Source organism: Crinia signifera, chromosome 11, assembly GCF_055691185.1.
Source record: "Crinia signifera chromosome 11, ASM5569118v1, whole genome shotgun sequence".
In the NCBI taxonomy this organism is placed as follows: domain Eukaryota; kingdom Metazoa; phylum Chordata; class Amphibia; order Anura; family Myobatrachidae; genus Crinia; species Crinia signifera.
The window spans coordinates 56,504,690-56,519,546 of NC_139227.1; the positions used below are offsets into that span (position 1 = coordinate 56,504,690).

Consider the following 14,857-nt stretch of genomic DNA (forward strand, 5'->3'; position numbering starts at 1 on the left):
ATGGTCTATAATATATTGTGTCGCTAGCGGTACCATAATCAAACTTAATCAAACTTAATATCAGTGTAATAGCATGTAAGTGTAATAGCAGTAAAAGTGCTCAATAGCGCTTCTGAACTCAGCTGCCGCTGGACCGGAAGTAGAACTTGCGTTCCACCGGTCTCAATGATGAGGGACTTCCGCGTTCCAGGGATAACTGGTCACGCAATGAACACCGGTGTTGAAACCGGAACCGGATCATCCTTGAAAAAGGCCTACTAGCCGAAACGCGTTGGACACAAGGCATTCAGCACCTTACATCAAGCGACATCCCCTGCAGACCAAAGAACGACGGCAAAGTCTCCTCCGGCGCGAGTCGAGCGCACCGGCACTGTCTGACGTCACTCCGGGGATCAACGCTGATCTCGCGAGATCTGAGACCCGGAAGTCGCGTCCAGACTGACGCCAGTGGAGCCGGGCAGGCACACATCAACAAACGGGGACCTGAGCGCTGCGGCTGCAGCGTCGCCCCAGACCCACGGACAGGCTCCCCCATCTAGCGCGGCTGCGCATACAGAGGGGTAGAGCCCAACACAGCAGGAGCACGGAAGGCTATTCCAGCTACAGGACACACAGGGTAAGAAGCGAGCAAGCGGGACGCCGCACCTCGCTGAATCCCAGTACGTACCTACCTCACACTCCTGCATACCTAAAGCACTCTGTGCAAGACTACACCACACTTCTGCAAACTTAAGCACCTTTGTGCCAGACTATACCACCCTTGACCTAGAAAACTGTCATTACTTAACTGCCTAAAGAGACATAAGCCCAGTTGGGCTTATGGTTTAAAGGGGTCCGTTGACACCCTCATTCCCCTCGGGGCTCTTAAACAGTGACAGACGGACGGGTATTCACCTTGGAGAAAAGACATTCCAGTTACGACTGGGAACACCCTTTTCCCATCACGCATGCCATTTTTACAGTGATTATTTGCACATTTTCAAATAAAAGCATTTATTTATCGTACAAATCACCTCTCCTCATTATTACACTATTATACATAGAGGCAGCGCTTCAGCCCAACCCATCTTTGTTTCCATATAAAAAAATTGACCTACTAGTCACCACATATATTTACATATAAAAAAAACAAAAAAACACAATTTTTAAGAAAGACATATAGAATGAAAAAAATGTGTATATACAAAAAATATTGAAAATATTTACAATGTTAATTTTTATATATATTTTTATAGTAATTTTAGTTCCACAGCCGGGACCATAGAGTGCCATGTAGAAATTGATAATGGCACATTGACATTAGTTCTATATGTCACCAAAAGATAAAAAATTTAATAAAACAAATAAACCATGGGAGCTATGTGGAGGCATATAAGAATACCATCACATCAAAAAATCTTATATATCCACATACATAAGTATAGAACTAACCAAATACACAAATAAATGAAAACAAATAAATGGAATAGCCTGGAGACACCAAATCCTACTTCAAAACGCAAAAAAATCCGAACTGAGGCAAATAGAAAAAGTAATCATAAAAATGAAAAAACAGGAACAAGGTATTGGGTATTATCATCTCAAAAAGATGGACAACGGGTTCGCCTCATTCAGGCCTTTAGGGGCAAGTGTGCCCAACTCAAAGATCCACTTAGCTTCTCTTTTTTTGAGCATAGTGTCCCTATCGCTCCCTCTCTCAGGTTTAGGGATGTGGTCAATGAGCATACACCGGAGGCTAGCCACACTGTGGCCCAATTTGGCAAAATGCTTCCCGACCGGTTTGTCTGACACCTTAGATTCAATAGCTGCTCTAATAGTGGTCCTATGATTTGCCATCCTCTCGCCAAAGTCTCTTTTGGTGAGGCCTACATAGTAAAGGCCGCAAGGGCAAATAAGGATGTATATTACATAATCCATCCTACAATGGAGGCGATGTTTGATGAGGATCTTTTTCCCACTGTGTGGGTGGGCAAATGAAGGTCCTGTCATCAAGGACCTGCACGTAGTGCAATCGCTGCATCTAAAGCAGCCATTCCTGGGTCGAGGGATCCAGGTGCCTGTGTCTCTAGATGGTTGGCTGAGAGGTCTCATCAGAAGGTCTTTCAAATTGCGTCCCCGTCTGTACGCACACATAGGGGGTACTTGACTTACCCCAGTGAATGCTGGGTCGGTGGCAATTATTGGCCAGAATTTGGACAATTTCTGCTTCCTTCTGTGTGCACCTGTATCAAAAGTGTTTGTATAAATCATCCTCGGTTTCTTGTCAGGTGCAGTCAACATCGTTGGATCTGCTGAAAATTTAGACCTTGCCTTGGTGAGGCATCTAGAAAGGGTGGTATCAGAGTAGCCACGCTCTTTGAACCTGGAGTACATATCTCCAATCTGTTCTTCCGTTGTAACTGTAGCAGTATTATTATTCCTCAGGACTCTTAGAAATTGAGACACTGGTAGATTCTCCTTGAGATGTGGTGGGTGATGGCTAGTCGCATGGAGGAGAGAATTTCTGTCCGTTTCTTTACGGTAAAGCCTAGTCCCTAGGCCATAGCCATCCCTGAACAGCGTCACATCAAGGAAATTAATTTCAAAACAACTGAAAGAAAAGGTGAAGCGGATCGGTGTCTCCAGGCTATTCAAACAAAAAAGCATGTCCTTCAGGTCCTGCTCACTGCCTAGCCAAATCAAAAAGACATCGTCTATATAACGACGGTAGTAAAATATGTTGGTACCATAATTTGGAAAGTTATATTGTTGTTCATAACAAGCCATATACAAATTGGCATATGCGGGGGCCAAATTCGACCCCATAGCGGTGCCAGTCTTTTGTATAAAGTATTTATCTTTATACAAGAAATGATTCCTGGTCAAAACCAGGGTCGTACGCTCAACCCAGAATTCAGTGGGTGGACCACCGCGTAAATCATCTTGTAGTGTATGTCTGATCACATCAAGGCCAGCCCCGTGGGGAATCACAGTGTACAGTGATGCGACATCCATCGTCACTAGAATCGCATCAGGGGGTATAACTGGGATCCTCTTAAGGCTTTGTAACAGATCACCTGTATCTTTCAAATAACTCAAGGTTTTAACCACATAAGGTTGCAGATGGTGGTCCACAAAATGCGCCAAAGGTTGCAGGATGGATCCCCTGGCCGAGATAATCGGTCGGCCAGGCGGATCCGTCATGCTTTTGTGGATCTTCGGCATAGTATAAATAATAGGACAAATTGGATAGTCCACCTTCAGAAAACCACAGATATTTTCATCTATCCACCCTGCAGAAAATGCCAGATCTAGTGTGCTGTCAACTTCTTTTTTAACCCTCATTCCAGGATCACCTGGGAGACATTGATATACCATGTCATCGTTCAATTGACGTAGGATCTCTCTGTCGTAGTCAACCCGATCTTGGATGACCAACGCACCCCCCTTGTCGGCCTGTCTGAAGACCAGGGAGTCGTTGGCCATCAAAGAATTAAGGGCTTCACGTTCAGTTATTTGTAAATTATGGAACTGCGGATGTATAGATGCTGAGTCCTTAGAACAATCAGTGAGTCTCAGGAATGTTTTAACACTGGGGTTGGCACTGGGGGGATCAAACATACTTGGTTGCTTAAACAGGGGTATCTCAGTATTGTTTTCACCACTTTTAAAAAAATTCTCTTAACCTGAGCTTTCGCCCAAATTTATAATGATCCACAGTGGACTGAAAAGGCTGTTGGTCACAAGTAGGTACGAAGGAAAAACCAAAGGACAATACCTTGGTTTCACTACTGGTTAAAAGGTGACTATACAGATTAATTACAGAATCCATCACTTGGGATTCCTGCCTCGTCTTCTTCTTATTGTGCCCGTCCCTTCTTGAGGGGTATCGGGTTCGTCCCCCGGTCTCCCTCGTTTTTTTGCCCGGGTATCCCGGGAAAAAGACCCAGTGGGGGGTTTCTGAAATCTTTGGTCGTTATCTCCTCTCTCGGAGTCAGAATTAGACGCAGAGGTGGAAGAATATTGTTGTTTGAACCGATTTTGCCTAAACCGGTTTCTGTTCGGGCCTGAATCACCCTTCAGCCACCTGTAAACTTGGTGGGAGCTGTAATCACTATTAACCGTGGCCAATTTGCGTCGTTTGAACGCTACCAGTTCCTGCTCAAAAGTACCTATTTGTTCCTTTAGCTTGTCAGTCCACTTGCTCTTTTTATCAGACAATAAGGTTGCCAGATATTTGGAGTTAAACTCCTCAATCTCCGCCCTAATTTTGTTCAATTCTACCCCAACTTCTTCAATCACTAGCACCATGAGGTCCAGGGCACATTTGTTCAGCATGTTCAGCAATTGTGTTTTTTTGGTTTTTTTATATGTAAATATATGTGGTGACTAGTAGGTCAATTTTTCTATACACTTATGTGTAACACTGTTTAATTTGCCAGTATTAGTGAGGCAGCCCGGGCTGGTTCATGATACCCGTACATTATCTCATCTATAGTTGAAGTGCCACAGGTCTTGTTCCCCGAGCCTTTTTGAGTACCCCATGTGGATTCATTTATCAAGCGATCCCCACTTTCGTTCAGGATTATGCTTATTACCAGCCAGCCGCAATGTATATCTCTGCCGAATGGACTGGGTGTTTTGTTATCCTGTTACCCAGCAACAGATGAGACGCATGATTCTCCTGCCGCCAGGGTAACTGGAACGCAAGTGTAACTTCCGGTTTCAACACCGGTGTTCATTGCGTGACCAGTTATCCCTGGAACGCGGAAGTCCCTCATCATTGAGACCGGTGGAACGCAAGTTCTACTTCCGGTCCAGCGGCAGCTGAGTTCAGAAGCGCTATTGAACGCTTTTACTGCTATTACACTGTTATGCTATTACACTTATATTAAGTTTGATTATGGTACCGCTAGCGCTGAGTGGGACACAATATATTATACACCATTCTGCTTAGAAACACGCAATTGACCACTGATAATGTTACACCAGGAAGTGATGACATCACTTCCGGTATAAGGGTACTTAAACTGGCCCGGTGAGGCTATACAGTTGTATCTCCTCTATGGATGGATACCAGGTTGCCTGTTGTTGGACATGATACCAGTTATTTCTGTTGTTCATATTCCTGATGACGATCTATACCAGATCGAAACGTCACGTCACGTCACGTCGGATGTATTCTTGTTTCTTCAATAAAATTACTCTGCTGAAATTAAGACCTTGGTGAGTGCCCATTTCATGTACTTCTATACCTCTTTGATGTTCATTCATCTGTTGGAGCACCCCCTGTGACAACAATTAACCTTGAGTGCGGACCCTTTCCATATATTTGTGTGGTGGTTTCTCCAAGTCTGGAGTGATACATCTTGCGCCTAGCACCTACAGAAAATTACCTTGTTGGGATAAAAACCAAACTACAGGCTATTTGACCCCCCTTGGAGGACATTGACTGTTTTTCCACTTGCTGGCATTTTTTGATTTTTGATTTTTGGCATTTTTTCACTTTTTTTTTTCACTTTTTTATTTTATTTTTTGGTATTTTTCCTTTTCTTTTTCTCTTTTTTTTCACGTGTCCTGAGGGTTCTTGCTTACTGCCATAGCTTTTGTGGTGTGACCATTACAGGTTTAAGTGTTTAACCAATTACTCAGTCATCTAAACCACTAATAATAATGTGGTGTCTCTAACGGATGACGACGCTGAAAAAGTGTTATTTAATGCTGTTGAATTCTCAAAGTTACTTGATGATACCCCCACTGACTTATATTTCAGACTACATAAACTTAAGAAACATGAGGTAGAATTGACTCTCCATGGACAATTCCTCTCTGAATATTTTAGAAATAAGAGAATACCTAGAGGATTCAGGGTGGCTAACACCCCCACCATCGGGTGTAATAATTTGACATTTTGCGCTAGATGGTGTGGGGTGCTGAACAAATGTGCCCTAAGACCTCATGGTGCTAGTGATTGAAGAAGTTGGGGTAGAATTGAACAAATTTAGGGCGGAGATTGAGGAGTTTAACTCCAGATATCTGGCAACCTTATTGTCTGATAAAAAGAGCAAGTGGACTGACAAGCTAAAGGAACAAATAGGTACTTTTGAGCATGAACTGGTAGCGTTCAAACGACGCAAATTGGCCACGGTTAATAGTGATTACAGCTCCCACCAAGTTTACAGGTGGCTGAAGGGTGATTCAGACCCGAACAGAAACCGGTTTAGGCAAAATCGGTTCAAACAACAATATTTTTCCACCTCTGCGTCTAATTCTGACTCCGAGAGAGGAGATAATGACCAAAGATTTCAGAAACCCCCCACTGGGTCTTTTTCCCGGGATACCCGGGCAAAAAACCGAGGGAGACCGGGGGACGAACCCGATACCCCTCAAGAAGGGACGGGCACAATAAGAAGAAGACGAGGCAGGAATCCCAAGTGATGGATTCTGTAATCAATCTGTCAAGTCACCTTTTAACCAGTAGTGAAACCAAGGTATTGTCCTTTGGTTTTTCCTTCGTACCTACTTGTGACCAACAGCCTTTTCAGTCCACTGTGGATCATTATAAATTTGGGCGAAAGCTCAGGTTAAGAGAATTTTTTTAAAAGTGGTGAAAACAATACTGAGATACCCCTGTTTAAGCAACCAAGTATGTTTGATCCCCCCAGTGCCAACCCCAGTGTTAAAACATTCCTGAGACTCACTGATTGTTCTAAGGACTCAGCATCTATACATCCGCAGTTCCATAATTTACAAATAACTGAACGTGAAGCCCTTAATTCTTTGATGGCCAACGACTCCCTGGTCTTCAGACAGGCCGACAAGGGGGGTGCGTTGGTCATCCAAGATCGGGTTGACTACGACAGAGAGATCCTACGTCAATTGAACGATGACATGGTATATCAATGTCTCCCAGGTGATCCTGGAATGAGGGTTAAAAAAGAAGTTGACAGCACACTAGATCTGGCATTTTCTGCAGGGTGGATAGATGAAAATATCTGTGGTTTTCTGAAGGTGGACTATCCAATTTGTCCTATTATTTATACTATGCCAAAGATCCACAAAAGCATGACGGATCCGCCTGGCCGACCGATTATCTCGGCCAGGGGATCCATCCTGCAACCTTTGGCGCGTTTTGTGGACCACCATCTGCAACCTTATGTGGTTAAAACCTCGAGTTATTTGAAAGATACAGGTGATCTGTTACAAAGCCTTAAGAGGATCCCAGTTATACCCCCTGATGCGATTCTAGTGACGATGGATGTCGCATCACTGTACACTGTGATTCCCCACAGGGCTGGCCTTGAGGTGATCAGACATACACTACAAGATGATTTACGCGGTGGTCCACCCACTGAATTATTGGTTGAACTTACGACCCTGGTTTTGACCAGGAATTATTTCTTGTATAAAGATAAATACTTTATACAAAAGACTGGCACCGCTATGGGGTCGAATTTGGCCCCCGCATATGCCAATTTGTATATGGCAATATATCTTTCCAACTTATGGTACCAACATATTTTACTACCGTCGTTATATAGACAATGTCTTTTTGATTTGGCTAGGCAGTGAGCAGGACCTGAAGGACATGCTTTTTTGTTTGAATAGCCTGGAGACACCGATCCGCTTCACCTTTTCTTTCAGTTGTTTTGAAATTAATTTCCTTGATGTAACGCTGTTCAGGGATGGCTATGGCCTAGGGACTAGGCTTTACCGCAAAGAAACGGACAGAAATTCTCTCCTCCATGCGACTAGCCATCACCCACCACATCTCAAGGAGAATCTACCAGTGTCTCAATTTCTAAGAGTCCTGAGGAATAATACTGCTACAGTTACAACGGAAGAACAGATTGGAGATATGTACTCCAGGTTCAAAGAGCGTGGCTACTCTGATACCACCCTTTCTAGATGCCTCACCAAGGCAAGGTCTAAATTTTCAGCAGATCCAACGATGTTGACTGCACCTGACAAGAAACCGAGGATGATTTATACAAACACTTTTGATACAGGTGCACACAGAAGGAAGCAGAAATTGTCCAAATTCTGGCCAATAATTGCCACCGACCCAGCATTCACTGGGGTAAGTCAAGTACCCCCTATGTGTGCGTACAGACGGGGATGCAATTTGAAAGACCTTCTGATGAGACCTCTCAGCCAACCATCTAGAGACACAGGCACCTGGATCCCTCGACCCAGGAATGGCTGCTTCAGATGCAGCGATTGCACTACGTGCAGGTCCTTGATGACAGGACCTTCATTTGCCCACCCACACAGTGGGAAAAAGATCCTCATCAAACATCGCCTCCATTGTAGGATGGATTATGTAATATACATCCTTATTTGCCCTTGCGGCCTTTACTATGTAGGCCTCACCAAAAGAGACTTTGGCGAGAGGATGGCAAATCATAGGACCACTATTAGAGCAGCTATTGAATCTAAGGTGTCAGACAAACCGGTCGGGAAGCATTTTGCCAAATTGGGCCACAGTGTGGCTAGCCTCCGGTGTATGCTCATTGACCACATCCCTAAACCTGTGAGAGGGGGCGATAGGGACACTATGCTCAAAAAAAGAGAAGCTAAGTGGATCTTTGAGTTGGGCACACTTGCCCCTAAAGGCCTGAATGAGGCGAACCCGTTGTCCATCTTTTTGAGATGATAATACCCAATACCTTGTTCCTGTTTTTTCATTTTTATGATTACTTTTTCTATTTGCCTCAGTTCGGATTTTTTTGCGTTTTGAAGTAGGATTTGGTGTCTCCAGGCTATTCCATTTATTTGTTTTCATTTATTTGTGTATTTGGTTAGTTCTATACTTATGTATGTGGATATATAAGATTTTTTGATGTGATGGTATTCTTATATGCCTCCACATAGCTCCCATGGTTCATTTGTTTTATTAAATTTTTGATCTTTTGGTGACATATAGAACTAATGTCAATGTGCCATTATCAATTTCTACATGGCACTCTATGGTCCCATCTGTGGAACTAAAATTACTATAAAAATATATATAAAAATTAACATTGTAAATATTTTCAATATTTTTTGTATATACACATTTTTTTCATTCTATATGTCTTTCTTAAAAATTGTGTTTTTTTTTTTTTTTTTATATGTAAATATATGTGGTGAGTAGTAGGTCAATTTTTCTATACACTTATGTGTAGCACTGTTTAATTTGCCAGTATTAGTGAGGCCGCCCGGGCTGGTTCATGATACCCGTACATTATCTCATCTATAGTTGAAGTGCCACAGGTCTTGTTCCCCGAGCCTTTTTGAGTACCCCATGTGGATTCATTTATCAAGCGATCCCCACTTTCGTTCAGGATTATGCTTATTACCAGCCAGCCGCGATGTATATCTCTGCCGAATGGACTGGGTGTTTTGTTATCCTGTTACCCAGCAACAGATGAGACGCACGATTCTCCTGCCGCCAGGGTAACTGGAACGCAAGTGTAACTTCCGGTTTCAACACCGGTGTTCATTGCGTGACCAGTTATCCCTGGAACGCGGAAGTCCCTCATCATTGAGACCGGTGGAACGCAAGTTCTACTTCCGGTCCAGCGGCAGCTGAGTTCAGAAGCGCTATTGAGCGCTTTTACTGCTATTACACTGACATGCTATTACACTGATATTAAGTTTGATTATGGTACCGCTATGGTACCGACCGCCGGAATCCCGACACATTCTCCCTCCGTGGGTGTCCATGACACCCCTGGAGGGAGAATAAATTAGTGTGTCGAGCGTAGCGAGGCACCGGGCCTGCTGCGTGGCGAGCGCAGCGAGCCTGCAAGGGGGGGCGATCCCCGTCCCCCCCTTGTCGGGATATCGGCGGTCAGGTTTCCGGCGTCGGGATTCTGAACGCCGGGATCCCGACCGCCGGGATCTTAACTGCATCCCATATATATATATATATATATATATTCTGTTTTGCACCTCACTCTTGTGTTCTCTTTGGTTTGAGTTGTTATGTCAGTGGTCTTGAGGAAGGGGCGTCAGCTCCGAAACTGTTGACCATGCAAACTGACAGTTTTTTCACCATTATGTTCTAATACAAGCCATTCACGTTTTTTTTGAGTGCCGCCTCCTGTTTTCAATTATTTGGAAATCGTCCCTATATATATATATATAAATATATATATATATATATATATATATATATATATCTATATCTCAAGGGAAAATCTATTAAAACCTAGGTTGAACTTGATGGACGCAATGAAAGTCTTTACTCGGCCTTATCTACTATGTAACTATGGGCCTTATTCTAGTTCACTCTTCGAGGCAAAGTCCTTCTCAGATGGACAAAACCATTTGCACTGCAGGGGGGCAGATGTAACAGGTGCAGATAGAATTAGATTTGGGTGAGTTATTTTGTTTCTGTGCAGGGAAAATACTGACTGCTTTATTTTTACACTGCAATATAGATCTCACTTTGAAGAAAAACCCCACCCAAATCTAACTCTCTCTGCACATGTTATATCTCCCCCACCTGCAGTGCACATTTTTTTGTCCATTTAAGAAGGAATTTGCCTCTAAGAGTGAACTAGAATAAGGCCCTATGTAACTAATGGGTTTATTCTGTTTGGTACGGTGGGACCTTATACGGGCGGATCGGTTTTTTTTTTCATCTGCGCATGCGTATCTTTCGCAATGCGCATGTGCGGCGACCAGCGACCATTAAGAGGCTGAAAACGGGAGCGCGCACCCGGCGATTTATCGCTGGTGCACACTCCAATCACTGGCAATATGGTCGCTCAGCGATTTCAGCCCCTATCGCCCCCGTGTGTACACAGCACTAGAGATACCGTATGAGAGCGGATGCCTGGGTCTGCTAATTAACACTGATTACTACACCTGAATGTAATAAGCAATGCTGCAGGTTATTAAGTAAAAAACATTCTTTCACTACTTGCAAGCCACACACAGCCCTCAAACACATTGGAACCTTATCTTTCTACACTTCTCAACATGTAAAGGTTGGTTTAATTTTAGGTAATATTCATTCTAAGACCTGCTTATGTATGTCAAGGTAGTTATTTTATAACCATCTACACCCATTCAGAAAGTGTTTTTGTATACTTTAAAAAGCAGGACACTCAATTCACAGAAGTCGACATGTGTCAACTTTTTCACTGTAACACAAACATACCAGTTTTTTCTTAGGAAAAATACACATAAACCACTTCTAAGAGCAACAATGATGTTTTTGGACTCAATTTCTACTTGCACTGTGGCGTACGCTCAGATATACGGAAGGTGTCGGTGTGAAAACGGACGAGATCCGTCCGTGTACTTTGGCGTACGCTCTGATGTACGCCAGGTATCGGTGGCTAAGAGGGAGATCCGTCTATACACGGTGGCGTATGCTCAAGTGTACGCCACTCCCCATTGTCTGTGTCTGCGACCGTACGTGTGCGGCTGTTCTGTGGGCGGGCTTTCGCTCACCGCGAGCGTACGGGAAACGCACGGTGAGAGGGACCGTATGTACGTTTCACCAACCTAACCAGAATAAGGCCCTAAGTGTAACTACTGCAGCCTGAAATCCCTACTCTGTGCTGTTGGGGACCCTGCTCCTACCACTATATAACGCTCCGCCTGTATCAGTGTATCAGCCTGTGTCAGTGTACCAGCACACTGACATCCCTGCTCTGTGCTGCTAGGGACCCTGCTCCCACCACTATATAACTCTCAGCCTGTGGCTTCCTGTATCAGTGTGACATCCCTGCTCTGTGCTGCTGAGGACCCTGCTCCTACCACTATATAACTCTCAGACTGTGGTTTCCTGTATCAGCTATATACAATCTTACCGCCTCAGACACATGTGGGAGCATCTATGTACATGTGTGTGTTGCTGATTGTCCTCATCTCCCATGTGTCACCCCTTCCTATATAACACTGTTGTCATCTGTCTATTTCAGAAGCTGCAGCCGGTGAGTGAGACAGGTAAGGAGCATTATATGGCATTGTGCGGGAGACGGTAGTGATAATTGTATATAGACTGTGCACATGTGTGAGCAGTAGTATAGTATGTTCCCATTAGAGTCCCTGAGCTGCAGAGCAGAGATCAGAGTAGGTGCATGTTGCTATTACACCTGTAGGATTGGTAATCTGCATTGTCTCTCATTGGGCGGGATGTACTAAAGGGAAAATGCGGTAAAACGGGGGTTTTACCGCATTTTCCTATGTACCAATACCCGTCCGCCCCGTTTTCGCCAGGCAGGGTATCGCCTATAGAAGCCTATGGGCTTCTTTTCGCCGCCCGCCGCCTCGCCACAACCCCGCCGCCTCGCCGACCCCCCCTTTCCCCCTCCCTTGGGCTTACCTTCTTGCAGGTCCTCCAGGACCCCAGAAGGTAAGCCCTTCCTCCCCCTATCAAAGCAGCCGGACGTCCTTCCGGCTGCAGGGGGGAGGAGGAGGCGCCGGGGACAGCCTGCTTAGCTGTCCCCGGCGTGTAGGCATCAGGAGCCGGCAGGAAGGAGACGGAGACCCCCCGCAGACCACAGTACAGGTATCGAGGGGGGTTTCCGTTACCGTACCGCGATGCTAGCCGCATATGTTAGTACATATGCGCTGGCATTGCGGCGGACACCCGGCGAAGGGCGGCGATGTATATTAATACATCCCTCCCCTGGTGTGTTAACTGTTGTGGTGTTATTGCAGAGCAGTGAGAGGGGGGCTGTGTGTCAGGGACTAGTACTGGACTGTTGCTGTGGATGGGCCATACTGTACATGGTGGCTGTGTCTAATGACTGAACGATCTTAAGTGAGAATGGGCGGGATTGGTGATAATTATAAGGAAGTGATGGATCATTGATCATCAATCGTTGGTTTCGGTCATATGGGGGAATTGGGAGGCAGATGTATGGAGGCCTGTACACAGCCAATCAGTGAGCAGGCACATGGGGGGAGTAGGGAGGCAGATGTATGGAGGCTGTTACAAAGCCAATCAGTGAACGGGCACATGGGGGGATCGGGTGGCAAATGTATGGAGGCCGTTACACAGCCAATCAGTGATTGGGCACATGGGGGGAATAGGGAGGCAGAGGTATGGAGGCTGTTACGCAGGGAATCAGTGATTGGGAACATGGGGGAATCGGGAGGCAGATGTACGGAGACCGTTACACAGCCAATCAGTGAGCGGGCACATGAAGGAATAGGGAGGCAGATGTATGGAGGCCGTTACACAGCCAATAAGTGATCGGGTACATGGAGGAATCGGGAGGCAGATGTATGGAGGCCGTTACACAGCCAATTAGTGATCGGGAACATGGTGGAATCGGGAGGCAGATGTTTGGAGGCCATTACACAGCCAATCAGTGATCGGGAACATGGGGGAATGTATGTTGGCTGTTATACAGCTGATTTATACGTGATTATAATTAGTATTATAATGTACTGGCAGGGACATGATTAGCATTCACTTTGCAAAGGTCACGTATGACCACAGCACATGCTCTCCACCATTGTTATCCTGCAGGTTTGTGATAATTAATACTTGTTTTCTCTTCAGAGGAAAAAAGAACAGAGAATGGGCCCTCGGAGCACACAGATAGGTGAGCCCTGTATACCTGGGTATATGCCCAGCTCGCGCTATAGACATTGGTCCTGATCATAGTCCTGCCCCAGAGTAACCATGAAATGTGGTATTTGTGTGGGTGTCACCTGTCCTCCACCTGTGTGCTGTCCTCTACCTGTCAAGTGTGCTCTAGCTGTGGCCTGTCACCTGTCCTCCAGCTGTGGCCTGTCACCTGTCTCTCAGCTGTGGCCTGTCACCTGTCTCTCAGCTGTGTCCTGTCACCTGTCCTCCAGCTGTGTCCTGCCACCTGTCCTCCACCTGTGGCCTGTCACCTGTCCTTCAGCTGTGTCCTGTCACCTGTCCTCCACCTGTGTCCTGTCTTCCAGCTGTGTCCTGTAACTGATTCCTTATTTTGGTATATGACATATTAATTTGGATGCAACATTGATGTTTTCCAGTGGTTCTACTCTGGGAGTCCTTTCATGGTTATCTCATGGCTTGGAAAAGGTTGTCCCTCAGCCGTCCTGGAGCCAGAGGAGAACGTCTGAGCCCAACCCTGAGGTAGTGGAGCAGGTCAGAGTCTGCCAGGAGAAGGCTTCAAAGCAGCACAGCTCTAGTTTCCTGTATACTCGGATAATAAGTGCAAAACTGTATAACTGTCTGTAATTTATATATACCAAAATGGTTGTACATGACACATGTAATACAGACAGTTCCTGTTTACACTCTCAGTACACGTGTAATACAGACAGTGCTGGCATTCCCTCACTCTCAGGACACGTGTTATACAGACAGTCCCGGCGTCCTCTCACTCTCAGGACATGCGTAATACAGACAGTCCCGGCGTCCCCTCACTGTCAAGACATGTGTAATACAGACAGTCCCGGTGTCCCCTCACTCTCAGAACACGTGTAATACAGAAAGTCCTGGTGTCTCCTCACTCTCCGGACACGTGTAATACAGACAGTCCCGGCGTCCCCTCACTGTCAGGACATGTGTAATACAGACAGTCCCGGTGTCCCCTCACTCTCAGGACACGTGTAATACAGACAGTCACAGCATCCCCTCACACTCAGGACACGTGTAATACAGACAGTCCCGGCGTCACCTCACTCTCAGGACATGTGTACTACAGACAATCCCAGTGTCCCCTCACTCTCAGGAGACGTGTAATACAGACAGTCCCGGCGTCCCCTCACTCTCAGGACACATGTACTACAGACAATCCCAGCGTCCCCTCACTCTCAGGACACATGTACTGTACTACAGACAATCCCAGCGTCCCCTCACTCTCAGGACACATGTACTGTACTACAGACAATCCCAGTGTCCCCTCACTCTCAGGACACGTGTACTGTA

At 45.5% G+C, this 14,857-nt stretch overlaps 1 protein-coding gene across 4 annotated transcripts in view; it reads left to right on the forward strand.

Annotated features, from left to right (window-relative positions):
- Nucleotides 1-14,857, forward strand: part of LOC146046056 (cyclic nucleotide-gated channel beta-1-like) — a 415,388-nt gene that overhangs the window by 74,574 nt on the left and 325,957 nt on the right. For 3 of the 4 annotated variants that reach the window (XM_083165226.1, XM_083165229.1, XM_083165227.1), the window contains 3 exons: nt 11,901-11,925; nt 13,493-13,535; nt 13,957-14,071. In XM_083165226.1, coding sequence (XP_083021352.1) covers nt 11,901-11,925; nt 13,493-13,535; nt 13,957-14,071 — 183 coding nt within the window. The remainder of the gene's footprint in view (nt 1-11,900; nt 11,926-13,492; nt 13,536-13,956; nt 14,072-14,857) is intronic. The other variant, XM_083165228.1, reaches the window with a different exon arrangement.